The 27,514-nt window shown below is 49.3% G+C and overlaps 2 protein-coding genes across 7 annotated transcripts in view; one reads left to right on the forward strand and one right to left on the reverse strand.

Moving 5' to 3' along the window:
• The window catches only part of HRAS (HRas proto-oncogene, GTPase), a 41,145-nt gene extending 37,947 nt beyond the window's left edge, over positions 1–3,198 (forward strand). For all 3 annotated transcript variants that reach the window (XM_027727750.2, XM_039381215.1, XM_039381216.1), the window contains 2 exons: positions 703–827; positions 2,896–3,198. In XM_027727750.2, coding sequence (XP_027583551.1) covers positions 703–822 — 120 coding nt within the window. In that variant the 3' untranslated portion in view covers positions 823–827; positions 2,896–3,198. The remainder of the gene's footprint in view (positions 1–702; positions 828–2,895) is intronic.
• A 7,956-nt stretch (positions 3,199–11,154) lies between these two features.
• Positions 11,155–27,514, reverse strand: part of LOC113991418 (USP6 N-terminal-like protein) — a 75,465-nt gene continuing 59,105 nt past the window's right edge. For all 4 annotated transcript variants that reach the window (XM_039381206.1, XM_039381207.1, XM_039381208.1 and 1 more), the window contains 8 exons: positions 23,682–23,791; positions 23,010–23,058; positions 21,495–21,615; positions 20,526–20,620; positions 18,906–18,971; positions 17,426–17,525; positions 15,991–16,143; positions 11,155–15,802 (listed from right to left, as the gene is read on the reverse strand). In XM_039381206.1, coding sequence (XP_039237140.1) covers positions 14,538–15,802; positions 15,991–16,143; positions 17,426–17,525; positions 18,906–18,971; positions 20,526–20,620; positions 21,495–21,615; positions 23,010–23,058; positions 23,682–23,791 — 1,959 coding nt within the window. In that variant the 3' untranslated portion in view covers positions 11,155–14,537. The remainder of the gene's footprint in view (positions 15,803–15,990; positions 16,144–17,425; positions 17,526–18,905; positions 18,972–20,525; positions 20,621–21,494; positions 21,616–23,009; positions 23,059–23,681; positions 23,792–27,514) is intronic.

Here is a 27,514-nt window from a genome sequence, read left to right on the forward strand (position 1 = left end):
AAACAAAATGTTCTTCTTGTTTTCTTTTCTCTATTGCTGCCCTGGAATGGCAGGAACAGGCAGACACCAGCTTGCAGACAGATGGGTGCAAGGGCTGGGGTTAGTTGCTTCTTCAAGGCTAAGTGCTCCGTCAGGATATTCTCTCCCCAGTCTGGGCTTGAGCCTCCAACCTGGAGAAATGCATAATTCATGCTCTGGCAGCAGTGATACTTTCTAAGGCCTTTCTCCCAGGCTCTGGAATAACCCCCATAAGTCACTGCAGGTCAGCTAAGCTCAGGGGCCTTGGCTAACCTCATCCGTCGTCTATTTTGGCAGACCTACAGGCAGAATATACCAGTGCTGGAAGGACCATGTGGGGCTCCCAGAGCACAAAGGTGGAAATGGAACAGCTGACACCTTCAGTGGTCCAGTGGTGGCTTTTCTCTTGGTGGTGGACCTCATTCAGACTGCTGAAAGCTGATGAAACTCAGGGACTTGAGAGCTCTTTGGCCTCGTGGTTGCTCATTCAATCTTGCTCTCTGTTCAAGGGACACACTAAGTCCTTGTTAAGTCTCCCCAGCTTGGTTTTCTGCCTTTAACTCTGCAATTTGCACTGCTGGAAGACAGAGCTAGGAACACCTTGCTGGGGAGCAGAGCCCTCTCTTCTCTCCACTGTCCCCTCTCAAAGTGGGCAGCTGCTTGGAGTGATGCTTTTTTCCCCAGGGCGTTGAGGATGCCTTCTACACCTTGGTGCGGGAAATCCGTCAGCATAAACTGCGCAAGCTGAATCCCCCAGATGAGAGTGGCCCTGGCTGCATGAACTGTAAATGTGTGGTATCATGACTATGGTGAGTTGTGGAAGCACGAGATGTGGTGCAGTGGGGTTATATCGGCAGCAGGCGATGGAGTGCCATGGAGATACGTTGGAAGCAGGGCAGGTGGTGACTACAGATGCACTTGTCTGCAAACAAATGCAGCAGAAACGATTTCAGCAGCAGATATTTTTTGAATGAAACACCTTTTCATTGAAATAGCAATAGTCAAAATTCCCACTTTCCTGGGGAAGTGTGGGAGAGGAAGGCGTTGTTAATTTCCCCCCTCATTTTGTAAAACAAGATTCTATAGAACTGATTTTTTTTTTAAAAAGTATGTTTTGTTGTGCTTTCCCCAAGAAAGCTTGTTCCCATGTTGCTGCTCTGAAAGAGAAGTTAAGCTGGTGTTGAAGCTGTACAGCTCAATGCCTGCTCACCAGACTGGCTCTAGAAGAGTTCAGATGAAGAGCTGGGTGGGTGCATTGCCTTCTAATGCACTCATGAAAATTGCCTCATCCTAAAGCTGTAGAGCAGACCTGTCTTGCTGTGAAAGTCCTGTGTTCCTCAGAAGAGTTTTCCCCATTAGATATTTCCCCTGGGATATTTGGAACTGATGCAATGTTGAGAATTAGCCATAAGGGGGCTGTTTTGCTTTTATAAATTGTGTGTGCTGGAGCCAGAAACAGCGTTTTTCAGATTGTTTATGTTCACTTGCCTCTTTTTCTTCTTTTTCTTTCCTTGTTATTTTTTTTTATGATGAGTTTATTTAAATCATTGCAATCCTGCTGGATAGCAATCAGGGAGAGCTCCTATTGTTGTCCCTACTGGCCTGTGAATATCTGTCTGTGTGACCAACTCGTTCCATGGCAGAAGTGGAGAGAGGGGCAATTGGGGATGAGATCTGTATCTCTATCTAAGGACATCTGGGACTGGAATGTGGGAGAAAAGCCTGCATGAACATTGCCCTTAATGTCTTTTGGGGAGTCTCCCAAGCATCTGGATGGGCCCTTCACCCCTCTAAACAACTGCTGGAGTCCTAAAGAGAAGTGCATTATATCCAGAGATGGTGCTAAGAGGGTATCCTGAAGGTGGAAGTGGTCAGCTGGTGGTTGCCTCCGTTGCTTTTTGAGCCAAAGGCTGTGAGCACATCAGAGCTCTTCCTCCTACCCCCACCCCCCAAAAAAAAACCCCAGCAAACAAAAAATGCTGGCAGTGTTTGCTTCCTATGAGCAGAAAACCACCCAAGGACCCCACCCCTCTGCTCCCAACTGAGGCACGTGAGGTCATCTGGGGGCCGAGCCAAATGCTGTGCCCAGCACACTTATCACTACTAAGGGAGATTTTCCAGATGTTTGGGTCCTCCAGATGTTCAGGAGCGTTTCCTCCGGATGGGGATGTGAGCTCAAGGCTCGTTTCCTGCTCTGGCTCACAGCTGACAGCATGGGCTTGGCAGACACTGCCGCTCCCTTACACTGCCAGGAGCCTAGTCCTTGTCACAGCCCGGTGGCAGCACTGGTGTGGGCAAGAAGGGGAGGGAAGGAGTCTCTTGGAAACACTCCTCTCTCTTAAAAGAGCATGCCCTGAGAGTTGCCCAAGTCTTTTTCTGCTCAGACAGAAACTGGAAACCAGACATCCCAGCTTACTCTAGCTGCAGTGGCCGAGAGCAGGGAGGGAGGAACATCAAAGCACAGAGGGAGAAGTGAGGCAAAGACATGCTGGGATCTGGGGAGGGGAAGGGTGGGTGTGTGGCCAGGGAAATTTGGTTGCATTTGCCCTGGATTCACTTTGTGGTTCCCATCATCCCTGGAGGAGGGGGGAAGATCTTGCCAAACAGTGCCCCTTCCCACAAGGAGGTTCAGGCAGAGGCAGAAGGTCTGGTGAGGTGCCCAGGGCTCACCCATCACTCCAAAGCTTATTCCCTTCAGCAGATGTGCAGATGCTTTGCTAAGCCAGGCCCAGGCCTCTGAGACCTGTGCAGCCTTTTGCTTTTCTCTGTGGGCACTAGCAGAGTCATTCCAAAATGTGAGGAAATTGAGAAAATGGAAACAGCCCCGATGGTTCTGATGGTGAATGGGTGCTAATGAGTGTCCTCTTCTGGTTTCAGCTGACTGGACCGTGTCTTGGAGAGGTTCCCACTGTGCAGTGCACAAGGACAGAGGTGAAGCAAAGGAAGAAGCAAACGGATTCAGAGGAGGAATATGGGGGAGGGGGAGAGGAGGAGGAGGAAGAGGACAGGGTGAGCATGAGCCCTCCAAGGACTATCTCACACTTCACCCAAGCCTGCGGCAAACAACATTTTTTCTTTTTTATCCCCATCCCCTCATCCTTTGGCGTCCTCCCACCCCGGCAACTGTACAAAGCCACAGATTGAATCACAGTAAATTATTATTTGATGGTCTCGACAAATCATCTTGATGGCTGTGTTCTCCTTCCAGAGGGTGCTGCTGCTGGTGCTCCTGAAGGATTGCTGATGGGATGGCAGGGAGGAAAAGGTGCTGATATTTGCTCTCCGCAGACCAAGGTCATGCTGTAGATCATGAAGGTGATTGGGGTGGGAAAGACAAGCTGCCTTTCAGGGCAAGACAGCTTGTCTTTGTCTCCAGCAAGTTGTTGTCATGGTCCCGTCACCTCCAGCCCACCTGAAACTCTGCTGGCTCCAAGTTTTGGTAGGATGGAAGAATCCAACCAGTCCAAGCTTGTCCTCGGTGCTCCCTTGAGTGCCTTGCTTTCAGCCTAGTTCTTGTGTGATTTTTTTATGGCCTCAGATGCAGTGCCTGGAAGGAAAGAAGCAATGAGGAGGAGATCCAAAAGCCTAGTTCACTTCAGCTGGTGTCAGTTAGTTGCTTCTGTGACTTTTTTCCAGGCAGCTCTTTCTGGCACAAGACCTCCATAATGTATTGTGCTCCAGAGGTAGAATTAGGCCTTTCTGGTCCCCTCCAGCACCTAGCTAGTGCTAACACCTGTATAGTACATATACCTCAGGCTGTTCTAGTCTGTTGGCAGCGTGTAAAAGTATGCAAATCCTCATCTGCCCCGTGCGTGGCTTCATTACTGGTGAGCACGTAGAGAAGGGCTTTCGTGCACTGCAGATAGCTGTCTGGCCGCTCAGCAACTAAGACGAAAGGATTCAGGCTTCCAGTCTTGGGTTTAGAGTAGGTAAGAGTGTTTTGGATAAGGGCTAATGTGTTGGGAACCCCATCTTTGCTCACATCTGCTCCTTTGTGATTTTTGCCTGAGCTCTGACCTGTGTGCTTTTCACTCGCAGACCCAAGATGACGCACTGTGCGCAGTACTGCGGGTGGCTCAGTACTCGCTGCCTTTCCCTCTCCCAAGCTATTGCACATGCTAATTTAGCTGGCATCCAGAATAAAGAGCACCAAAGGGGGAAGGTGATCCAGCTGAGTGTGGCAGAGAGCTGTTCTGCATGGGCTAGCCCAGGCCTGAAGAGGTGCTGGCTTTGGCAGCCAAGGCCGGTCAGGGTTGGGAGTGGCGAGGGCGGTGTGTGAGTCACATGCTTCATATGGCAAAACTGGTACAGAAACCCTGGTCACCCTCAGCACAAAGCCACAGCCCACCCAGGGGTTCCCAGCATCCATGTGAATAGCCCCCATCCCACTCCTCATCCTCCCTCATGCCAGGCAGCAGCAGAATTAAAGCAGCAGAAATTCAACTCCTGTACTGCTTGGAGGTGCTGCCTTTGCTTTTGGCCTGGGCAAGAAAGGACTTGTGCTAATGGCTTGGGTTTTTGTACATGCCTGCTCCCGAACTGCTGTGGGGCACAGCCCCCACCCTGGCTGCAGCTGCCTGGCACCCTGTTCCCATAGGAGAAGGACTGATACCAGCTAGAGTGGGAGAAGTTGCCCAAGGGAAGAGCTGCCTTGCCTTTAGCTGGGTGTGCTGTTTGCAGCAGCGCCTGTCCCTGTGCTGTACGAGTGCTAAATTTGCTGAGTCTGGTATTACGTGGTGGGACTGGACCAGAGGCTCCCAGAAAACCTCCCAACCTAAGTTGTTTCAAGTGTGAAGCCTGGAAGAATGGTGTTTGTTCCTAAGTTGGCAACTTGTGTGCAACTTGTGTGCAACTTGTGTGCAACTTGTGTGCAACTTGTGTGCAACTTGTGTGCAGCATGGGGCAGAGGGCAGGGATACTTTGTCCTTCTAGAAGATGACTAAAAGCCTTAACAGTTAGTGGGGTGGGTTGACATGGGAGCCCTCGCTTGGTGGTGTTTCTGCACTAGGAACCTAGTGCTCTTTATCTGCGATAGAATTTCTCCCATCCTCCACCAGGCCCTTGGTGAAGGATGGGATAGCTGTATCTGGAGGCCTGCAGACGAGAATTAACACTATGTCTGGGGCTTTCTCAATGACTGGACTCTGGATGGCTCTAACCACAGAGAGTATTCTCTCATTTCTGGTTGGGAGCCAAGTGCCACAGTGAAGGACTGGGAGCTGTGGTTAAGCAGCTCCCCTGGGGAGCTCCTGGGAGCACTAGGAATGAGGTGTCTTCGCAGGGCAGGCACCAGCTGCAGTCACAAGAAACTGGCACGTCTTGGTGAGGGTGTGCTAGTGACACTGGCCAGAATGCAAACTACTTCAGCAGCTTGGTCGGGAGCAGGAAGCCAAAGTGGGAGCATCTCCCTTTCAGAATGGTTTCTGAACTCCTCAGAGTAAGGTTTTCCAGCTTGTTCAGGAAAGCTCCATGTCTGGTCAAGTCACGTATGTTATCATAGCTTGTTTGAGCACCTGCTAGTTGCAAAATACTGTTGCTTCCTTGGACCACTCTTCCTGGCTGTTGCACCAAGAAGTGCTGAAAATGAGCTGTTTCATTCACAGGTCAGCATTCAATGTCACCATCAGGCACCAGACAGGCTTTTCTTCCCAGCAGAAGAATTCAGTTGAAACTTCAGAGCTTTCTTCTGTTGTACACTTCAAGTGATTTCAGATATTGACAGTTTGTTCTGGTGTAGCTGGTTGTAGTCCTGTTTTATGTATAGCTAAAGCAGACCTAGATGTGCTCGGAAACACTGGGCTTCTGCAAATGGCCCCAAGAGTTCTTCAGCAGCCAAGGTCTCCCTTCACCTTGGTGCAGGTGGTAGGACAGTGCTATGACAGGACATTTCAGAAATCCAGTGGTCAGATAAGAGGTAGAACTGGAGACAGCAAGCATCTGAGGAGGACCTAGCTGATGAGTAACATTCTGAGTCTGGCAGTTCACAGACCAGTCTTTGCAGCCTTGTGGATTGCACCCAGCAGAAGCAGGGCAGCCAGGACCCTTTTTCAAACAGTGCTGGTCAGTAACATGACCATCTCAGGAGCTGGTTAGCCTTTTGTGTTAATTGGAAGATCACAAGAAACTCCAGCTCAGGGTCAAGTCCATGCTGAAAGCTGGAGATAGTTTGGGAGCAAAAAGGTGCTAAAAGCTTGACACCACAGCTCTTCTCTGGAAATCACGTTTTAATTGTGTATTAATGTAGTGCTGTATCTTTGTTTTCAGAAGGAGAGTCATGACAGATCTTCAATATGCAGTAAGATACATCAGCTGTGATCTGATCTGATCTTTTCTGTAGGCAAAAAACTGATTGTATCACTTCTCTCAGGTGGAGCTGTTCCTCTGGATTTGGCTTTTTCACTTGCTGCCTTGGTGCTGGTAATTTGGGTACAGGACAGCAACTTGCTGGCCGTGACAGGCAGAACGTCAGTATATGAGCTCATGATATATTGTCTGCTTGCTAGCTGAACTTCTCAAGTCTGAAAGTAATGTCAGAATTTCAGTTTCACTGGAGTGAATGTAGGCCTGGAGAAGGAATTGTGGGGTTTGGATTTGGTTTTTCCCATAGTTTTTTAAGGCACATTTGTTCTAGAAGTACGTGGACTGGAATATGCAGTTTTCGGACGCTGCAGTCATTTCCCTTATGACAAGGAGTTTGTTGCCTGTCTCAACTCTGCTTCTGTGGCACAAGCTTAGGTGAGCAGAATGTACAATTATTCTGAAGGGCTGATCCTGTTGCATAGCTAGAAGCTGCAGGAGTCCACAGAGGAAAGCTTTTTGCTATATTTGACACATCAGCTCACGTTTGGCTGTTGTGACCTCTTCAGCTGGTCATGGCAAGGCTGAACTAAAGTTGGTGTTGTGCTCCAGCAAGTGTGAGCACCACTTCTGAGAAGGCTTCAGTCATCCTACTGATTATCTGTTGACACTGCATCTCCTGTGATGAAGGAGAGCCACCTTTGAACCTGTACTTAAATGACAGAATAGCTGACGAAGTCTGTTCTAGTCTGGTCAGGTACACGTCTCAGGATGTATAATGTATGTTTTTCTCTCACATTGTTCAAGAGCCTCACACCCTATTACAGGGGGGTTGGGGCTCTAGAGACATCACAGCTGAGTCAACTGAGGTAATTGCTTACAAGTCCTTAAAGATGCTGATTAAATGCTGGAACAGATCTCATGCCTTTTGGTCTCTCAGGGCTTCCACAGAAGTATTTTCCTAAGCCAGCAGAGATGGTGACGCCAAAACAGATGAGCACATAGTGCTTGCTGAAGGCTTTGGCAAGCACCTTGGTTGAGTTTTCAGGAGCTGGCAGCAATGGCTCATTGCTGGAGTGAGATGTGATGGTAGTGGCAAGGGTAGCTGAATGAAAGGCTTGAGTTCTATGGAGAAGCATTGGCTAAATGCTGGCCTCATCCTCCTCACCTGCAGTCTGGTTGGGTAAAGAGGAGCAGACCAGGTTTCCCTTCTGGACTACAGCCACTGCTGCAGACCTTTTCAGCCTAAGTGGTACTTCCAAATGGCACTTTTTGCCTCCACCAGGAGCCATAAAGGTAAGCAAAGCCACTCCAAGAACCAGCTTCCCCAGGCAACTGCCTGCCTGAGGTTATCTAAGTCTGTCTGCAGGCTTAGGTATCCCAGGGGCTGGGCGCTGATGTGGAGCCAGGCTGTGGCCTCCAGGGCACCAGAGTGGCTCAGGCTCTTAATGGGATAGTTGGAAGCAGGGGCTTGTGGTATTGCACCCTGTCTATCCACAGGTACCTCTAAGGGACCTCATACCACTTTTGGACCAAGATGCAAGTTCTTAGTTTACCTTTCTCTGTGTCTTAGGAGGAGCCTGTTTTCCTATGTGGAAGAATAGGGCTCAATAAGCCAGGCTTTGGTGACTTCAGTCCCTCAGATTCATGTCTTTGTGTGTACCTTCAAAGCCATCTCCATCACCATCTTGGGCTCATTTGTAACTGCTGCCAGTGAGTGAGCATGCTTGTGGGATGAGACCACCTGCTGCATGAACTACTGAGATATTATTTCACCTCTGGTTTGCTTGTCTCCTGCACTGTCTTGGTGTCCACATCCTTCCAGGTGAACAGGATCCTGGTGTATGCCCTGTGGGCTTCCTCAGCTGCTGAGGTTGTAGGATTGGGGAGATGGTTTGAGAAGGGGTCAGACCTGCCTCTTTCAATTGCCAGGCTGTTCTGTTCTCCATGTGCTGCTTTGTAGATGATGTGCTGTAGGAAGGAGATGACATTGCTCAGAAGACCCCCAGCAATGGTGGGAACCAGGACAGGCAGATGGGGCTGGCCCACGTGCAGCTCCTTTCCCCTTAGGGCAGATGGGCCCTGCTCTCTGTGTGTTGAGTACAGAGTCTGTGGCTTAGCAGATGTAAGGTACCAACCCCAGCCATGGCTGCTGGGGCTGGGGGAGCACACCCTGTGCTCTGTGTGCCCTCGCTCTGCTCTGCAGCCCGCAGCCACCACTGCCATGGCCCCTTTCAGCACAGGAGAAGCACGTGAGCAGTGCAGCAGGACATGGCAGCAGGTGAGCAGCACAGTGGGTGAAGAGGAGGAACACTCCCAGGCCCAGCCAAACTCCGACACCGCCCTCAGCCAAACTGGCTGGGGTGCAAAGCTGCCAGACACAGCACACTGATCTCTCTCCCCCCACGACATCCTGGGACCAGAGCCTAAACCAGCACAAAGCCTTGCTCCCTCCCTCAGGTTGGCTCTGCTCCAGGCTCCACTTAGCATCAATTATTCAGTGCCGACTGGCTGAAGCCTTGCAGAGGCACACAACGGGGGTTGATGAGCTTTCCATGTTGTGGGTGGTGGGCAGGGAGGGTGAGGAGTGCAGCCATGGCTTGGCAGAGACCCAGTGAGCAACAGGGATGGAAGTGGCCACCCACTTGTCCCAGCTCCTGGCACTGCTGGTTTGACTGTTCATGAGCCAGGAAAGACAGGAGCCATATGGGGCTGCAGGGCACCAGAGCTGAGCACAGCCAGGGGAGTCTGCAGTTCTGCCTTGGGGTTGTTTCTGGGCAGGGATCAGCCCTGGGAAATGGAGAACTCTGAAAGCCATGACGAGAGCAGTGGCTCCACCAGGGAAAGGGTGATAGGAAGTACTGGCAAATACCAAGTGCAGGGGGAGAGGCTGTGGGAGGACCAGTCCCTGGCTGACAAGGCCATTAGAATTTAGGCAGCAGCCTCAATACCTTCTACAGAGTTCATTTGCCACTGGTCCGAGTGCTGGCTCCTGCATTAGCTGGAGGGATGCTGTCAAGAGGAGGTGGTGGAGCCCTGCCTGTCCCTAGTCCTTGCAGGAGCAGGGTGAGAGTACCCTGCCACAGCTAGGAGGCCACAACTGGGCACATACATGGAGTGTGGGAATCAAGGATACCTGTAAGCACTATCTTACTCCATTTTTTTTTCCAACTACCAAGTGAACCAAGGCTGTTTAATAAAGAAACACATCCCTCAAACCTAGCACAACTCACCTACCCTGGGGAAAACTCTGCCCTTCTGGACACTTCTGCTCCCTCTTTGGCAGGGAGGCTGTTCCTGCAGTTGGATAAATGCCATCTCTAATCCCTGTAGTGCCTGTCATTTAGGCAACCATGGCAGATGTTCAAACCTGTTTCCACCTGGCTGCTTCCTCCCCACTACCTGAAAGCCAGCTGGGGCTGTTGGCTGGGAGGTGACACAAAGCAGCTTGTGCAACCAGACTGCTTGTGGGTGCCTGAAACACAGAAGGGTCAAGGTTTGTTTCACTCCAGCCCATGGATGTCTCACCCGTGCTCATGCTGGCATCCAGTGTGAAATAGCACAGGAGATGTGCCAAGAGCTGCATCCTCAGGGCACTCCCGCTCTGTGGTGTTTATTGGTACAGGTTTGGTTTTTTTGGTAGTGTTGCAGACCAGGTTTTAAACAGTTAATGTAAATTAGCTAACTTAAAGACACTGGAGAGCAAGATAGGAGCATTTTTTTTCCTATTGGATCTCTTTTAGGTGAGGCACAGCAGTGATAGAAGCAGGAATACCAGCCTACAGCTCCCAGCAGGTGATACACTGGGATGCCAATTTCCTGCACTACTCTTAAATCCTAGGGTGGCATTTAGGTAATCCTGGCTCCTCCAATTGCTGTCAGTCTTTGTGCCCTCTGTGCTACTCTGGCAGAGACAGATGCCCCTGTGTTTACTATAAACATGTTGCTTAAGAACAAATGGCAGCTTTCTCTTAGGGAAGCTAGAATACTGCTCACATTTAACACCCCAAAGCCAACAGTACCATGGTCATCTAAATGCAGGAAGCCCTGGCCATGAAATCTGAGGTATGTCAGAGGTACTGCTCACACACAGCTTTGTAAAATTCATCTTCAGCTGTGAGCAGCCCCGCCTTACGCTCCCAGTGACTGGCATAAACGTGACTCAGTCCTGACTCATGAGTCGCACCCACCCACCTGCTTTGCAAGGAGCTGTGTCCACCTGCTCCCTGTCCTGTCCAACCCTCCTAGCACTGCCTCTGGCCAGGAAAACAAACTCCAAACAAAAAATCTTGGCCAAAAAAGAAGCTGCAGAGGGGCTGCTGGGCAAGGGGCCATGTGTCAGATGGGATGCGCAGGAGCTGCAGGCAGGATACTGCCCTTTGCTCAGGTGGCAGAGGACAGGGCTATGTGGGATGAAGCATTTTTCTTTCCACTGCTGCTGGGGATGCCTGGATTTAACTACAGTAGAAAAGCTGGGAGGAAAGCAGAGATGAAGTAGGAGGGACCCTCTGCAGCTGAAGCTTACCCAGGGAACCAGGCTAACACTCAGGAGAAGGCAACCAGTCTTGCTGCAGCTTCTGTCACTGTAATAAACCTCATGGAGTCTGATTTTATGCTAAACTTCTTTAACCATTATTATTATTATTACAACCATGTAAAACACAGCATCAAATACTTTGGACAGTTTGGATCAGCGTAAAAAGGAATGATAACTTTTTTTCCCCCCGAAAAAAACTTCCTTTAAAAAAAATAACCACACAGGAAAAAAAGAAAAAAAAAAAAAAAAAAAAAAAAAAAAAAAAAAAAAAAAAAAAAAAAAAAAAAGCACAGACATAACAATGTTTCTTTAAAGTAATAATTATAATACATTAGAAAGAGTCACGGAGGAAGCGTTCCACGCTGTAAACAAGAAAAGCAATTAAAAAGAAAAGCAGATGGTAGCCAGGTTCTCAAAGTGCACAGCTGAGAAACCCTGACCTCAACCACAGTCCCATACTGGAACTCGACTCCATGGTTCCTGCTGCCCACCGATGCTGCAGCCACTCGAAGTGCTCAATCACAAACAAACAACAAAAACAAACCAACCCCAAAAAACCCCAAACCCACAACACTGGTCTTTACATTGACATGGAAGACAGCAAGGCAAAGAGTTGTCTCAGGGCTGCGAGGGCTAAGACGGGGAGAGCTGCTTTCCCAAGTTTGCTCACAGTAAGAGTGCCTTTTGCCAAGGGGCTGACACTGTTATAAGAGGCTGGGCAGGGGGCAAGTGGCTTAGACCAGTTAATTTGGTAAGAGGCAAGTGGCTTAGGCCAGTTAATTTGTCCTGCTGAGCTGCCACCCTCATTCTTCCCTTCCTATTCCCCGTAAAAAGAGCTGAGGATGGGCCAGGTCCTGCCCATCCTGGCTGCCACAGACCTGCCATGGCTCCACTTTTGTCTGCAGCAAGAGGCAGGTCTGCAGACAAGAGGAGGCAGGATTTGTCATCTCCTTGTAGATCATGCTTTGATGTGCTGAAGTAAGAGCATCACACCAAGGAAAGCAATGCACGCTGCTGGCTCCCAGCCAGCTGTGGCAAAGGGCCTCTTCCCAAACCTACCAGCTTTCAGGGCCTGCAGGTTGGAGAAGAGCTTCTTAGGTGGCACAGTGAGGAGCTCAAAGACCTTCCCAGCAAGAAGCACATTGGTGGAAAGGGGGAGCCTTTGTTTGCCTGGTCCAAAGGCCACTGAAACCAGCTGGTGGCTTCCCCTAGGCGTAGAGGTGACTGAGGACCTTGCTGCTCATTCCCAGTAGGTCTTGAAGGGGAGGAACTGCCCCCTCAAAATTCATGTTGAACATCATACAAACGCTATGCAATGAGTACTATGCATTTGACAGCTCTCCAAAATTAGAGCAAACCACCTTCTTACATGTTAGTACTGCAAAACATCCCAGACATGCTGGATGAGGAGCCCAGGTGCACAAGCAACATGATGTGCCAAGGCTGTGTGCCTGAAATGAGGGAAAATAGGTCAAAATGAGGGGAAAGGTCTCCGCTCCTGCACGCATGAGCCAAATGCTCAGATGCATTAGCAGGAGTCCTATGCAGACTTCAAGGAGAGGACAGAGCCCCAGGCTACAGAAGCCAAGCCAAGATGTGACCAACAGCCCTCAGATGCTTCTCGTTGCTTCACAGTCAGCTCCAGTGGTCAGTGAGCTGCCAGCAAAAGGCAACGGATATCTGTCCTGAAATACTGCTCAGGTATTTTAACACACAAATAGGTTTAACTATGCAGAGTTACAGGAAAACATACTCTAAATTAAAAACAACTCAAGCACCATTGTCCTAGAAAGGACCAGTGGTGTCTCAAAACACAAATACTGAACATTCATAGAGCACTTTTCCTCAAACAGCAACGCTTGACTCCTCACAACACCCCTGCGAGGTAGCTAATAGAGTTATCCCTGCTTTGCAGAGGGAGAGGACAGCCAAGGCTGGAAGCTCAGCAGAAGATGGGGCCTTGGACAGAGCAGGGGTTGCAACAGAAGCTGAGAGTGCTGTGGTCTGGCCGGCTACATCCAAACAAAGATCGGGTGCCCCCTTTGACACTCTTCCTGCTACAAACACAACCAACCACACGTACACAAGGCAAAATAAACCCTGATAAATCATCGAATCATAAAACGTGATGAATTGGAAGGGACCCATCAGGATCATCGAGTCCAACTCCTAGACCCCACTAAGTAATTTAGTGGAGGTTTGGTGCTGGGCTTTCATGTAGGCTTCAGATCAGGTTATGCTATTGAAGCAGCCTGTGAGATAAAAAAAATAGTTTTCCAAGTCTTCTTAGAAACTTAGAGGAGCTTTTGCTCAGAGTCTCTGTTGAAGGGGTGGGAATCTCACCTGCAGCCACCCCTTCTGAACTGCAAGGTCAAAAAGCACATCTAGACTGGTTTATTTCTTGCTTTTTCCACTGATCTACCTTCCTGATGAAGGCCCTTCAACCTCTAGGCATGCAGTAGATGCTGGAACAGGATTTTGGACCAGCTCTTTCAGTGGGGTGTGTCCCAAGGTCCCTGCACACCTCCAACCAATGGCATGGGCTGTGCAGCAGCAACACTCTGGGATGGGGAGAAGACGGACAGGCCACCAGGACTTGGTGCATGAAGGGCAAGCAGGCATGTGGGCACCCATCATGCCCAGGTTTCCTTCCTTGGTTGTTAATTTCTGTGTGGTCTAAAGGAGAAGAGCTGAGATCAGACCCTGGGCAATGTGCTCCCTTTCCCCAACTCCTATGCCCTTTCCACCCTGACACTTAACCTGCTCAAAGTAAAAGCGGACTTCAGCTTGGGCACTGTGATTAGATGCCATCGCACCTCCAGCAGCTTGCTCATGCTGACAGGCCTCCCAAGCCAGCAATCCCTTTTTCTGTTTGGCCAATAAAAAGGCAGCGAGCCTGCTCGCCACGCTGGACCTGCGAAGGAAAGGCCAGCAGAAAGGTCACTCAGCTCAAGAGACCAGGCTCAACATTCATCACCGGCCTTCTCACCTTGAGAACTTGGGAAAAAATGACCCTGTTGGTGGTCCTCCACCGGGGTAACACCAAGCAGACACCTTAGGGACTCAGCAGCTGTTAAACCTCTTCTCTGGGACACCATCCACCGCTGCGGCAGGAGCTGGGTACAGCTGGGCACTGCTTTGTGGAATTGCATAGAGGGAGCAGCAGGCCAGGATGCCATGGCCCTGCCTGGAAATCCTGCTGCCTACAACCATGGGTCTGGGAAATGAAATAAAGATCTATTGCTACAAAGGCCTTTGAAACCAATGCTGTGGCTGTGCTGATGGGGCATTTTAAAGAAAGCATCTTGGATTCCTATGCCTTATGCCTGCTTCCCTGGCCATGGGTACCCATGGCAGGCAGGAGCAAAAGAAAACACGCAACACATTCACCAGCCCTGCCTCTTCCCCCAAGCCATGTGGCTCAGGGAGCTTTGAGGAACAAAACATGAAATCACTTTCCAATTTGTCCATAGGAAAGATGCAAATCCAATTTGTTGGTGTCTCCTGTTGCTGGTGGCCCCTGCTTCGTCTCCTCGCTGGGCACACGTACCAAAGCACAGCTCAACATAGGATGGTTGCTGTGCTGTCACCCCGACACAGCCCTGCTGAAGGATGGGGATCCTGTAAATGAGGCAGGGGTGCTGCTCCAGACCCCACTTCCTCTCCCTCGCCTCCCCCATCTCCACTAAAACGTCACTGATTTGGGCATCTTTGCCAGGGGAGGAGAGCCTGAAAGGAAACTGTTCTCTGAGTGAGATTTGACAACCTGTGGTGGTAATTTTGGTTTGGGGCTCAGAGGGGGTCGTGGGGCTTTCAGTGCGTTTAATGGTTTCTGGAGGCTTTTCTGGACATCTACCTCCTCCGGGTCCGACGTAAGAGTTGGTGGCGTGGAGGTGGCAGGCAGGGGGTGCCCAGTCTCTGACAGAGGCAATGCCACTTGCTTTCTGTTCAAGAAGTCCTGTTCTGTTGCATGGGCCAGGTGGAGGGGAGTGACAGTTTTGATAACGATGTAGGGGCTGTTCCCCTCCACCACAGGGGATGATGCCTGCTGGAAGGGGCGGCCCTCACCCAGCTCTGCTCCCTCCGGCTCGCTGCTGGATAAGATGGGCACGCTGCCTCCCGCCACCCTGTCCTTGGGCCAGTGCACAGTGCTGGCGGCGCTCCCCAGCCCATTCTGCAGGCTGGTGAGCTCTCCTGTGGACGCGGCTTTGGATGCTGAGCGCTTCAAGTCCATTTTGCCCGGCAGCACTGCTCCGCAGTGCTCCTGGTCCACTGCCTCCCTGCGCCCACGCTCGGGGGAGCCATCGTTCTGTGACGTGCAAGAGAGACGCCGGCAGCTGCCCAGCAGGGGATGGGGGGGTGTTTCAAGCACTGCATCTTCACACAGGGAAGATGCTTGTTCTGCCGGCAGGGCAGCAGGATTTGGCTGCCATACTGCATCATCCGTAGTGGAAAGCTCAGCAGTGCTCAAGTCGGGAGGAGTTGGCCTGTTTTGGAGAGAGGAGTCTAAGGAGCTGTGCTCAGCTGGGGCATGGAGGGGGACTCCATGGTCCATCATGGCACAGCCAGGAGCAAGAGGAGGCTCCTCTGGAGGCAGGGCCGTGGGCAGGAGGTGATGATGGGCTTGTGTCTCTCTTGCCTTCAGAAGAGATGATGGCTGCCCGTCCACAATGGGCTCCACCCGGCCCTGCTCTTCCAGTGGCCGCCCACCAGGAGGAGGCAAGTTTGTTGCTTCTGCTGCTTCACTGCCCTGGAGAGTGGGAATCCTCTCTTCCACCACTGTCATTCCTCCTGGTCCCTCAGGAACTCTGTGAGGATGGGGCTCCCTGTCCAGGGTGTGCTCACCCGCCCGGCCATTCTGGCTGTTGGCTGCTGGGTTGTCCTTTACAGCTACTGGATTGAGAGAGAGCTCCAGGCCCAGGGGTTTCCTTGGAAACTCTTCAGGCTTTGCTGCATTGAAAGCAGAGAAAACAAAATAAGACCCAAATTGTGCATCAGTCCATTTCTGTACGCCCTGAATGCAAGGAAGGCAGATGCTCCACCCAACAGGTGCCAGCCTTTCTGGGCTGCCCCAGCTCCCAGCCAACCAGCGGGATGCTCTGGTCCCTGCTGGGCTGCCCACCTTCCCCTCTACCCACCTGGTGGTGGGAGGTCAAATTTCATCTTCCGCAGTTCAGTCATTGACACCTGCAGTTGCTCGATGACTGCATCGTCCTCATACTGCAGGGAAGCAGCAATTTTCTCCTGCAGAAACTCACGTAAATCTTCCAGTGTCATCTTCAGCAAGCGCTCTGGGGAACAGAAGAAAACAGTAATGATAGCAGCACAGCCAAATTGCAGGGTAGCATGAGCGTGGGTTGCACTGCTTTGGTTTTATCTGGGATTCTGCTGCTGTTCCCACTCTGCAGTGAGACAGCCTGAATGTTTTCGCCCCTCTCCCACCTTTCCACTGTTGCTCAGGGTCATCAATACATGTACATATCCCTGTGCCACCTCTGAGCAGTAGCTCTGCAATGGCAGGACAATGGCGAGGCTGGGAGCTGTGCTGACAAGGATACACGTTTTGGGCCATTTCTGGAAGTTCTCACCAATACCTCTAGGAGGAGGAAAAGCTCCATGAGACAGGCCCTGAGCGTCAGGCTGAACAGCTACTGCTGGCAGCTGCTACCACCAGCCAGGGATGCCAACCTGCACCAGCCAGCAGGCAGGGATGCAGGCAGAGGTGCTGGCCCTCACCAGGGTTGCAGGCAGGGGTGGGATACAGTCTGGAATGGGTTGCAGGAAGGGATGCCAATCTGTACCACACATTCCTCAGGGAGGAGAGATTTCACAGGCAAGCTGAAACATCTGCCTGCCTGCCAGTTTCCAGCTTTTTGCAGACAAACAGGATACTTCAAGATTTATTTCTGGATAGCCTGTTCTTCATTTAACTGAAGGAAGAGTGGGGGGCTGTTTGCAGAAGCCAACACACGCAGTCCCAAAAATCCCGCTGGCCTAAAGGTTTCCAGCACACACTCCTGCCCCAGATCAAGGCCACAGAGTGACAGAGCAGGGCTGCGATCTTATGGGAGGAGAGGGGTTCAAAGTCACAAAAGTCTCACGGTAGAAACATCACTGCTCTAATGTTATGCAAGAAACCCAGGTTTTGATCAGTTTAGAAGTATATTAATGGCTTTACTTCTCCTTCTACAGACTTTTCAGCTGAACCACCACCTAGAGTTCTGCAGACAGATGCTGCAAAGATGCAGCAAAGAAAGATGCTGCAAAGTGTGGCAATTGCTGTCGGCATTGCCCCTAAAAGCCTGTTGATAGAATATGTGGGGCACATACACAGAATATGTGTAGAAAGAGGCAGCTGGGAGCGTTTCAAGTGAGGTTTGTGTGTGAGGAGCACAGCACGTCAACCCTTGCAGCATCTCATTTCGTCCCCAGAGCATCAGCTCGGGACTGTGACTTTTGCGGCCAGCGCAGGGCCTGGAGAAGGCTGGAAGTGGCCAGCAAGGCGTTCTGGGTCGGTAGCCCAAGGGCAGCCCAATGCAGGGCCATGCGGGACACAGTCTGCTGGGACCTTACTTTTGTGCAATTTGAGGATGGTGTAAGCCATGGCTGTCAGCACACGCTCCCCTTCCAGGATGTAGATGTCCCACAGCCGCAAGGTGAGGGTGAAGGGCGTCTGTTTCAAATACACAAACAAATACACATAAGGGACGATGATACAGAGGTTGGTGCCATCACTACATCCCCTTGCACCAAAACACACAACACAGCTAGGCTTTGGAAGTCATGAATTCATCTATAACACAGAAATATATCTTTTCATCTGTGGCTTTGCCTTAAAGCTAACAACCTTGGGCGGCTGGGAAAGTACTTAAAACCCATCCATGAATGCAGAAAAATGAGAAGCTTTCCTCACAAGCATGCTAGCACATGGATTCCCCTATCCTGGAGGGAGCACCATCATCTTTCAGCCTTGCAAGCACACAAAACAACTCCTGTATGCATCCAAATTTCTCGAAAGGGCTATTTATGGGATAGGTCTGAAAGCCCAATGATGCCTTACTAAGCATTAAAAAGTCACTCATGTGGTGTCCAGAGGAGTGGTTTTCCTTATACACAGACTTAGTTCTGCCTGCTAGAAACACCTCTGCAAGAGGTTTTCATCTGCACCCACACCCAATCTGACAAACAGGAGTGAACTGATATCCAAAGTGATGGAGGAGCCTTATACCTCCCAGCAAAGATCAAAGGCATCTCACTAACAAAAACGTCAGTACTGGTCCTACTGTGACATGTAAGTTCAAATTTAAGATGCTGCACTCCAAACTTTGGCACAACTGACCACTGCAGCTCTTTTGCCACATGCTACTGCAGACTTTGCATTTTATACAGCTTTTAGTGGAAGACTGCAAAGCAGTGAGTCCCCTCTCAAGGGGAGGAGGTCATCCACTGTTTTACAAGAGACAGGGCATCAGAAAATTGAGACTGGGGCACACAGATGTCCTAAACATTAGCAAGTCTGGACATTGCATTCAAGTGTGCAAGCAGAATACTGCCCCTAAAAATAAAGTAGTCTTTGCTCAGGACTGGCAAATTAGCTCTGAACAAATCAGGGTAATTTTCTCACGCTTTCACATGTTTCCAGTCCCAGCCTTCTCGTCTGCCTGCAGCTGCTACACTGCTATTTGTTGAAGTTTGTGCCCCCAGCTCTTCTCCTCCCTATGCTGTTTCCAGAGCCCAAGTGAGGTTAATTGCCTTTGCAGCAGTGCCAGTGGGCAAAAGAAAGATCTCTCCCAAGTTTAAAGCTCATGCTGCTGCTGCTGAGCCATCTCCCAGCAACTGCTTTAGATGAGGCAGCAGGAATTGGTTTGTCATCAGTGACATGCAGTTATTTTTAGCTTCTCCTTTATTAATTTGTCTTATGAGAGTGTGCATAGTATCCCACCTTATAAAATATTAACACTTTCTTCAAAGTATGATATTTAGAAAGAATCCCTGGCAGATTAACCATGCATGCAAACAACAGAGCAGCAAAAAACCCCCAGAGCATCCTCACCCGGTCAATGAAACACTGCAGGAACCACTTGGTTGTATAAATCCCTGTAGTCATCTGCTCTTTGTCCTGGGGGGAGACAGGAAAGAGAGACAGGCTTTCACCAGGGTGGCTGCTGGAAGTTCAAACAGTTCATAAGGCTTTGGGGGAGGTTGGTTGGTTGGTTGGTTGGTTCATTAATGCTGGGGTCTGGGTTGCAGGATCTGGCTGCGGTTTGTCTCCCAACAAAGCCCCTGCTTTAAATACCAGTTTTGAAGCCCTCCTTTGGCCAATCCTCGATGTCGACAGAGTTCAGTTACAACTTTGGACAGGAATTTCTAGGAGAAGCTTTTCTGGCCTAGTACCTACTCCAAGGGATTTACAAAAACCTTTGAGGAACCCAAACCACTCACTCCTTGCAGATGACCATTTTTGTTTCCACAGCAATTCCCATGCAAGCCTCTCCGAGCACAGTCAAGCCAGCTTTAAAAGCACCACCTCATTTGCATGGCATGGCATGGCTGCTGCAGGAGCAAGACAGCCTGACAGGCTAAGGAAAGCTCTTAAGAAGTCTTAAAAACCTCACCATCATCACCCTGTCTAACGGTGCTGGATGCCCAGTGCTCTGCCCGTGCACAGAACTGACATAACCGCTGCTGCAAAGCCAACAAAGCGGTGGGGATGGGAAGAGAAAGAAGCCCATGGGATTAATGTCTGACTCAGGCCTTTGCTCTTGACTGGTGCTGAATACCTGCAACCCTGGAGAGCCTTCAGGAGCAGGAGGCATGAAGCAGCTTTCAGAGTTATTCCCACCCTCCCTCCTCTGCTGGTGACCATAATTAAGTGAAAACCTGTCCTGGCCCTGTTTCACTTTTACAGGCAGGTCTGGCTCGTTTATAGCACGGAGCAAGAGCTGTTGGAACTGATGGCAATATAAGCAGCTTTTCCTGGAGCTGGGGGCCACCAAGCCCTTCGGTAGCATAAGAAAACTTGAGGAGTCTGGCCACTGAATGCCAACTGTCTACAGCAAATGCAAGGGTGGACAAGGAAAAAAAAAAAAAAAAGGAGCAGGTGTTGCAAAACAGTTGCCTAAGAGGTTAGACTGCAGTCGGTGTGTCCTGCAGATGCTTCTCCAGCTATCAAACAGGCCTGTACCATCTGCTAGAGAGAAAACCAACTGGACATGCCTGAGCAACAAAACACAACAGCAAATCTTATGTGTCTCCTGTCTTTAAAAAACAGCAAAGCACTTGGAGCTAATAATTACTGAATTAAGACTCCAGAAAATTCAGCATCAGCCTTTGGGCTTTGCAGCTGGTATAAGAACACAGTCCAGCCTCACTGCTGTATGGAACAGCTCCTTCTGCTGCAGGCCCTGTAAGCCTTTCTGCCTGGCTTTCCTAGGGAAGCCTTTAGATTTTAGCAGTCCCTCCACTAATGATGACCAGTAAGCGAATGATAACCGTTTACCTCAGCAAGGTTAGGGCACCCCATTTAATAAATGCTTGCCTCTTTGTGGCTGAAGCAGTCCAACATGGTTAGAAGTATGTTCGGTTGTGCATCTGTTTGGCAGAACATTACATTAACTGCTTTAGCATTAAAAGGTGGTATTATTTTATAGGAAGACTGATAGCAAAGAGATACCATGTGCTTCTTCAGTTTGGGAAACAGTTTGCTTAAAATCTGTTCGTGGTGAGCTTGAAACCTCTGCAGCTTCGGGAACCCAGGAATGAAAAAACCTTAACAAGAAAAGATGAGAGAAATAAAAAATAATCAGAAAAGCTCTGGAGCAGGGACAGGGACAGCCTGATTTTCTAGAAACTCATCTCTTCAATTGCCTGTTGAAGTCAGCTGGATCACAGGGAGCCCAGCTACCTTCCTCCCAGAGTCCGCCCTTCACTCCATCTACATGGACAACGGGACCCTCAGACCAACCTCAGCTGGTCCTTCTCAACCAGCCCCATGGACCAGAACATGCACCTTCCCCAGCCCACCTGCCTGAGACTTGCCTTGGCCAAGACCTCTCTGAACACACTTCACTGCTCACCAAGGTTCAGAGAAAACCTGAAGATGTTTGAACACCACAAGCTTGTGCAGTGCCCTGTAATCTCAGTTAATCACATTTAAGACTGTCCAGAGTTATCACGGCTTAGCCCTCTGCCCATAAAATAACCCTCTGCCCATAAAATAACCATAAGTAAGATGAAAGGATCTTTAATTCGTTTGAAGTAAAATAATACAGCACATTTGGTGGACTTACATCCACATTTAATGGATGCTCTTGGATGTACTTCTGTGAGACTTCTTATAAACTCATAATCTTGAGTTAATTTACTGCCAAGGGCAAAGCACTCTGGAGGGAGGATAACACCTCTGTGGAAGTGTTAATTACTGAGCACTAAAGCTCATTGTCGATAAAACACATTTTTTTCTGATAAGAACTTGTCTGCCTCCAAGAGCAAAGTTCAACTCCATAGTCAGGTTGTGTATATAGTTAAGCCTTACCCACTTTAATTAAACAAGTATGTGAGGAGAAACAAGGCTCTACTGACCAACTAAACAGCCTTGTCCTTCTGTTGCCAGACACCCATCCACATCCCCTCCCAGCCTTACCGTGCATGGCGTGTCGCTGATTGGTCAGCAGCTGTGCCAGTGCCCAAAACGCATCTTCTTCATTCAAGTACATCAGGAGGATGGCTGCAATCTGGCTCATCCCTTGGCAGTAGCTCACTTCCTGCAAGAGCCAAGAGGGACACACTTACTACCATAATGCTAAAACTGTAGAAGCAGGTCAGGCTGCCGATGCTTCCCTCTCCTCTTTCAAGGTTTGTCCTGTTTCAATGTCTTTACCATTTATGTCCAAATTCACAGCTCCCACATGTCTACAGCATCTACTACATCACTGACTCACCTGCATAATCATCTCGCCCAACCCCCCCGCCATGCACAGAGACACCTTCCACTGCACCAGGTTGCTCAAAGCCCCATCCAAACCAGGCCTTGAACACTGCCAGGAATGGGGCATCCACAGCTTCTCTGGGCAACCTGTTCCAGTGCATCATCACACTCATTGTGAAAAACGTCTTCCTTATGTCCAACCTAAATATATCTCTTTCAGTTTAAAAATGTTGCCCCTTGTCCTGTCACTACGTGCCCTAATAAAAAGTCTTTCCATCTTTTTTTTTTTATAACACCCTTTTATATATTGAAAGGCTGCAATGAGGTCTTTCCAGAACCTTCTCTTCTCCAGGCTGAACATCCCAACTCTGACCCTTGCTTAACAAGAGAGGGGTTCTGGCCCTCTGACCATTTTTGTGCCCTTCCTCCAGACCTGCTCTAACAGGGCCTCCAGCAGGAGGTGAGGGACAGAAACCCAACATAAGAGGTGCCTGCAGCTACTTCAAGGAGATAGGATGACAAACAGCATGTGACTGATGCTGTTTTGGATTCCTTCAGCCATATGAGCACTGAAGTAATTAAACAATAAATAAATGTGATAAGCATTTATCTGGTATGAGGGAGGCTCCTTGACTAACCCCTTTGAGCATCTTCTGTGCCTCACGGGGTAACTGTCCCCTCCTGGAGATGGAGGCTGTAGGTTCAGCTGCTAGTTTAGGCTTATTCTGCCTATGCCCTTCAGCTAAAAAATGACTGGTTTGCTGTAATAAGTCAGTGTTTATAACAAGGAATGCCATTTGGTGTAAGACAAGAAGGCAGAAACATGGCAGACTACCAAGAGACTAACTAGTGTTGCTGGAAAGCCAAAGGGCAATCCCCTGTTCTTTGCTGACTCTCACCCAAACTGAATCTGCCAGATGTCATTTACCAGGTGACAAAACGAACAAAGGAATGAAACAACTATGCAAAGACTCCTGTACTGCCTGAGAGTCTTGCAGCTGTCTGTATAAGCCAGCATTAGGACTTAAAATTGGAATTACCACTGGTTAAATATGTGTGTGTCTATTTTATATACATACATATATATATAAAATAAATATTTTGTATATATATATACATACAAACATACTTGTCTACATATATATATAAAATGCTTTTTAAAAATCTTTACGTATATATATATACATGTAAAGCACAACGCTATTCATGTTGACTGGACTTACTACTTACGGTGTTATAAACAGAGTATGCTGACAAGACATGGAAGAGTGCCTGTTGCCTGGGGAGAAAGAAGGATATTAAAACACTTGAGCCCAAAGTCTCCAGCTTTGTGACCACACCAATGCATACACAGAGAGCAAAGACCCTGAAAACACCCAGCCAGTTACGCCTTTTGCACAGGAGCCTCCTGCAAGGAGCAGGTCTCACAAAACTAGAAAGCACCTTCCTCACAGACTGTGTAGGGCAGCTAGGTGTGACCCATCCAAGTGACAAAGCCACTTTGTCAAACCTCTCCGACTCCATCTGTTGTGGAGACCCCATCCCACCCAGATCCTGATGGGCCCACTCCATCATCCCAGCCATCCCAAACCAAGCCCTCTGTAACCTTGGGGGACAAGGCACTGCAACAGGCTGGTGGTGCTTGGCTCAAGAACTGGGGCTGAATGTGGTGCAGTGTGGACCTCTCTGAAGGGAGAATCAGCAGCCCAACATGTGTGGGTTGTATTGTGTGGTGAGGGTTTGAGGAGCAGGCAGAGATGGCTTTGCTCTCCTGTGAGCTGCTCTGAGCCAGGGTGCCGGTGGCCACCCCAAACCAAGGGACTGCTGGCCCCTCTCTAGCTCATCCCCCCATATCCACTGGCACCAGCGTCTGTATAGCCCCGCGAAGCCTGGTGTACTCACTTCACTCCGTAGCGATCCCGAAACATGATGTGGTTTCGGAAGGTGCGGTTAACATCCAAATCTATCTGCTTGATTTCCGATGAAAAACACTTTGCTTGTTCTTTCATTTGCTGGACGGGACAGGGACAGACGAGAGGCAGAAGTCAGACACCATCTCAGTCCATGTCTCTCCCCCTACAGTGGGAAGTCAGGCTTCCTATAGCAGGAGTGGCAGCTTGTGAGCTGCACAGAGGTATCCAGAGCAGGGGACATTGCCACCTTTCAGTAAGCAATGATATGCAGCCTGGAGGTGAATCCCCAACCCCTTGTCTGTGCTGCTGGCCCAGGAGAAGGGGACGACCCCACATTCACACACTACCCCACATTCACACACTACCCCACATTCACACGCTACAACAGTGGCAGCTGCCAACCCAGCCTTCGCCCATCTTCCAGTGCAGATACTGAGTTTTCAGAATCTAAAACCTTTACAATTAAATTCCACTTTGATTTATTTTGATTTCTTTGGCTGGCTGGCTATCATAAAGCATTGAGACCTCTGTCAGTGCTTAAGGAATGATAAACTTCCTTAAGGAACCAACATGCAGGTGTACACACTGAGTCCCTGAGCTTTTCAAAGGTTCAGTCATAACAAAGTCCAAACTGTTGTAACAGACTCTGAAATGATCTCCAACTACTACTTGCCCTGCAGAAGAGAATCATCTAAGATTTAAGGAGTTTCCATTAGAAAAGCAGTTCTGGGGTATTCCCTTGGACTGGTGCAAATTTTAAGAAACCAGCAGAGACCAGAAGAGAAACTAAACCCAAAACCAAGAACTCCCATGTTCCCTCCATGATGGCTAATCATTTAAGGCAGCATCACATAGACAAAGGACATAAGTCCAGTGCAAAAAAATGAAAATTCAAATGAAAGTTAAGACCCCCTCAACCAATTGTGCCCTCAGAGTTCCAAGCTGAAGATGCTCCATGGACAAATCCCACCACAGTCCCATTCGTAACCCACTGTTCAGCCCTGTGCTGCAGGCAAAGGCCATTATGCCAAGGATCTCATCTCACAGCCTTTAGATACCGCCAGTGGTCATGCCCTCCTCCTTTGATAGCTACAGAGCCAACTGCATGAAGAAAATACATTTTGTGACTGTCTTCAGGCAGACTGAAATCCACCGGCAGGTTAGAGGCAGCGGAGATGAACAGCAAGCCCACCCTGCCTTAAGCCCGGGTTCAGGACCTCTCCTGGGCTGACACAGGAGACAGAAAATAACACATCTGCACAGATGCTTAGTATCTGCTCCAGCAGCTGCCATCCTATGAATGCTTGTCAGCCTGACACCAGGTGCCTCCATGCTGTTGTTGACCTCCTGAGGTGGCCACATCAGCTCTGGGGAACATCAAAAGGTCAACATTTTGGGCAGTCACAGCATCTTGGGAATATTAACTCCAACCTTGAAAGCAACTGTGTGGAGAAGCAACAGTATAAGGGCTATTTTGAATTTTTGCCTGCACAAGACAAGGGAGGATAAAAGCAGCCACAGAGTGAAGGTCTGATGAAGAACATAATTTCCCTGCTGTAAATACCATGCTCTCTGTATCTTATGGATACTTGTCCTCTATAAAGCAAATAGACTACCTGAGAGAAGAGGATTATTCATATCCACTGGGTCAGTTCAGTTCAAATTTCCCTGCTAAAGTCCCTCTTGTTTTCCCTGCCAGAATAACATGGCAATCTCTCAAAGACTGTAAATAACCCTACTTCAGTTTGTTTTGAAGTGCTGCACCTGAATAGCAGGTAGGTTGCACAGCACTTTGTCGTCTCCATGCACTCAGAAGACTTTAGTAATTGCGCAGATGTTAAAAAAGAAAATCCAGGTTGGATTATTCTCCTTTTTTTCCTGTTTAAGTAAACTGGGGGTTCCACAGTTGCTCTGCAGTTGCTCTGCTGAGCTCATTAGCACTGTGAGCCCTGCAAGCTGGTGGCAGAACAGAGGCTGGGAAGCTGAAGGTCCTGTCCCAGAGACCTTGTACAAAGCAGTGGGTAAAAGCCAGGATGCCTCTGCTCTGCCCCATGGCCAAGATGTTTCTCCTGCTGCCTTCTCAGCTCCCCTCAATCCCTCCAGTTGTGACTAACCCCAGAGGAGCAGAGCATCACACCCACATCAAAACTAAGCATGGCATGTCCCATGGTAGTCTCCGGGCTTTTGTGCTACAGTTCACACCCCAGGGAGAAATGGGGTGGCCTTGGGACCAGCCCCTACATGACACAAGTCTGAGGCTGAGGCTTAGTCCCTTCTTGAAAGCAAAACCCCTCATCCAGAATCTGCACTGAGCCTCTCCTGGAGGAAATTAGGAGAGAGCTAATTACTGGCAGCAGGTGGCACCAAAGAAGAGGCAGATTAAGATGAGCTTGAAGAGGGTTTGCATCCAGCAAAGCTTATTAGCCCTGAAGCTCCTGTTTATCGCAGACCCCTCTGGAGCACAGATAAACTCCTTTCGACTTTCATTTGCTTGGATTGCTTCCCTGCCTGTGTAGCACAGCTTTGAGGGAGGGAGCACAATTTTAATCTGTGTTCTGGGAGATCTTCCTTATCTCTGCTGACTGCAGTGAGCCCAGCCCGCCTTCCCCAAGCCCCTGCCTGTGCCCCCATCCCAGCGGCACCTCGCCAGTAACATCTATGCCTGACTGACTATAATGAGCGTTATCATCACCCCGCTTAATAGGCAGGGATTTTTAGAAATACCTGCTGGAAGCAGCACTCAACCTCCTGCCTCTGAAAAATAATTGTCTCCACAACACCTCGCCCTGGTATGTGATGCAAGCTAAATCATAACAGAGGTTTGGAAAATAAGTTAATTATCAACCAAAGGCTACCATACTGCCTATGGAAAGGAGCCAAAACACCTGAAATAAAAATAACAAATACAAGAAGCCCTGTCACTTGGGTTCCTGTTCAATGCATGCTACAGAAACTGCTTATTTAATGACATGGAATCCAAGCCTGAAGCATGCAGTGCTCTGGTAGGAAGCAATGCAAGGCAGGCTTTTCTCCTACTTGCAGAGAAAAGAAGTGATTTTTAACAGAAAAGTAGTTTTTGATTTTAATATTGATTTTTAATAGAAATGTTCACAACAGTTATAAAGAATTGAAGATGAAAGATAAAAGAATCCCCTTCAATCCAAGCTCTTCCAATGCTGTCAGTTAACTTTTGGCTGCACATCTAAGTGTTAAGCCAGGACCCTGTGCTCAGAATTAAACCAACTTACAAGATCTGCCTTCACCCCACCCTTATTTTGGTTTCTTGACTAACAACCGATTGCTGGCTGGTTTAGTACTTCTCACCTTGCTGCACCTGGGGATTTCAAACTTTCAAGCACACACAGAGGTTTGGGGTACCCCCATCCAGCACCTACCTGCTCCAGGGTACTTGTGACTACTCTGCATCACCCCAGGGAGCTCAGGGAACTGTGAGCGGTACCTTTGCTAAGCTAAGCCTTCCCTCGCTTTTTCCTGCATCTCTCCCTAAAGATGCAATAAAACTGACAGCAACTTTACTTGCAACTCCCAGCACAACAGATGGAAGCAGCATATTACAGAAAGCAGCCAGCTAACATGCTAAAAGACCCCAGCTTGATGTACTCCCACTGATAAAGAGTTTATACCACTTGCGTTTTCAGTCCCCACTGAAAACGCAAAGGGTATAAAACGCCTTTCCTTCTTAGAGGTTGCAGAAGTTCACAGACAGGATGAGGCCTCACCACCAGCACACACCCGAGGGCACTCACCATGCTGCTATCCTGTGAGGGAGCACGCAAGGACCGTGCAATCCTCCTGCCCATT

The sequence above is a fragment of the Pipra filicauda genome, unplaced genomic scaffold (assembly GCF_003945595.2).
Source record: "Pipra filicauda isolate LSUMZ 115617 unplaced genomic scaffold, ASM394559v2 scaffold217_size2002032_pilon, whole genome shotgun sequence".
Classification (NCBI taxonomy): domain Eukaryota; kingdom Metazoa; phylum Chordata; class Aves; order Passeriformes; family Pipridae; genus Pipra; species Pipra filicauda.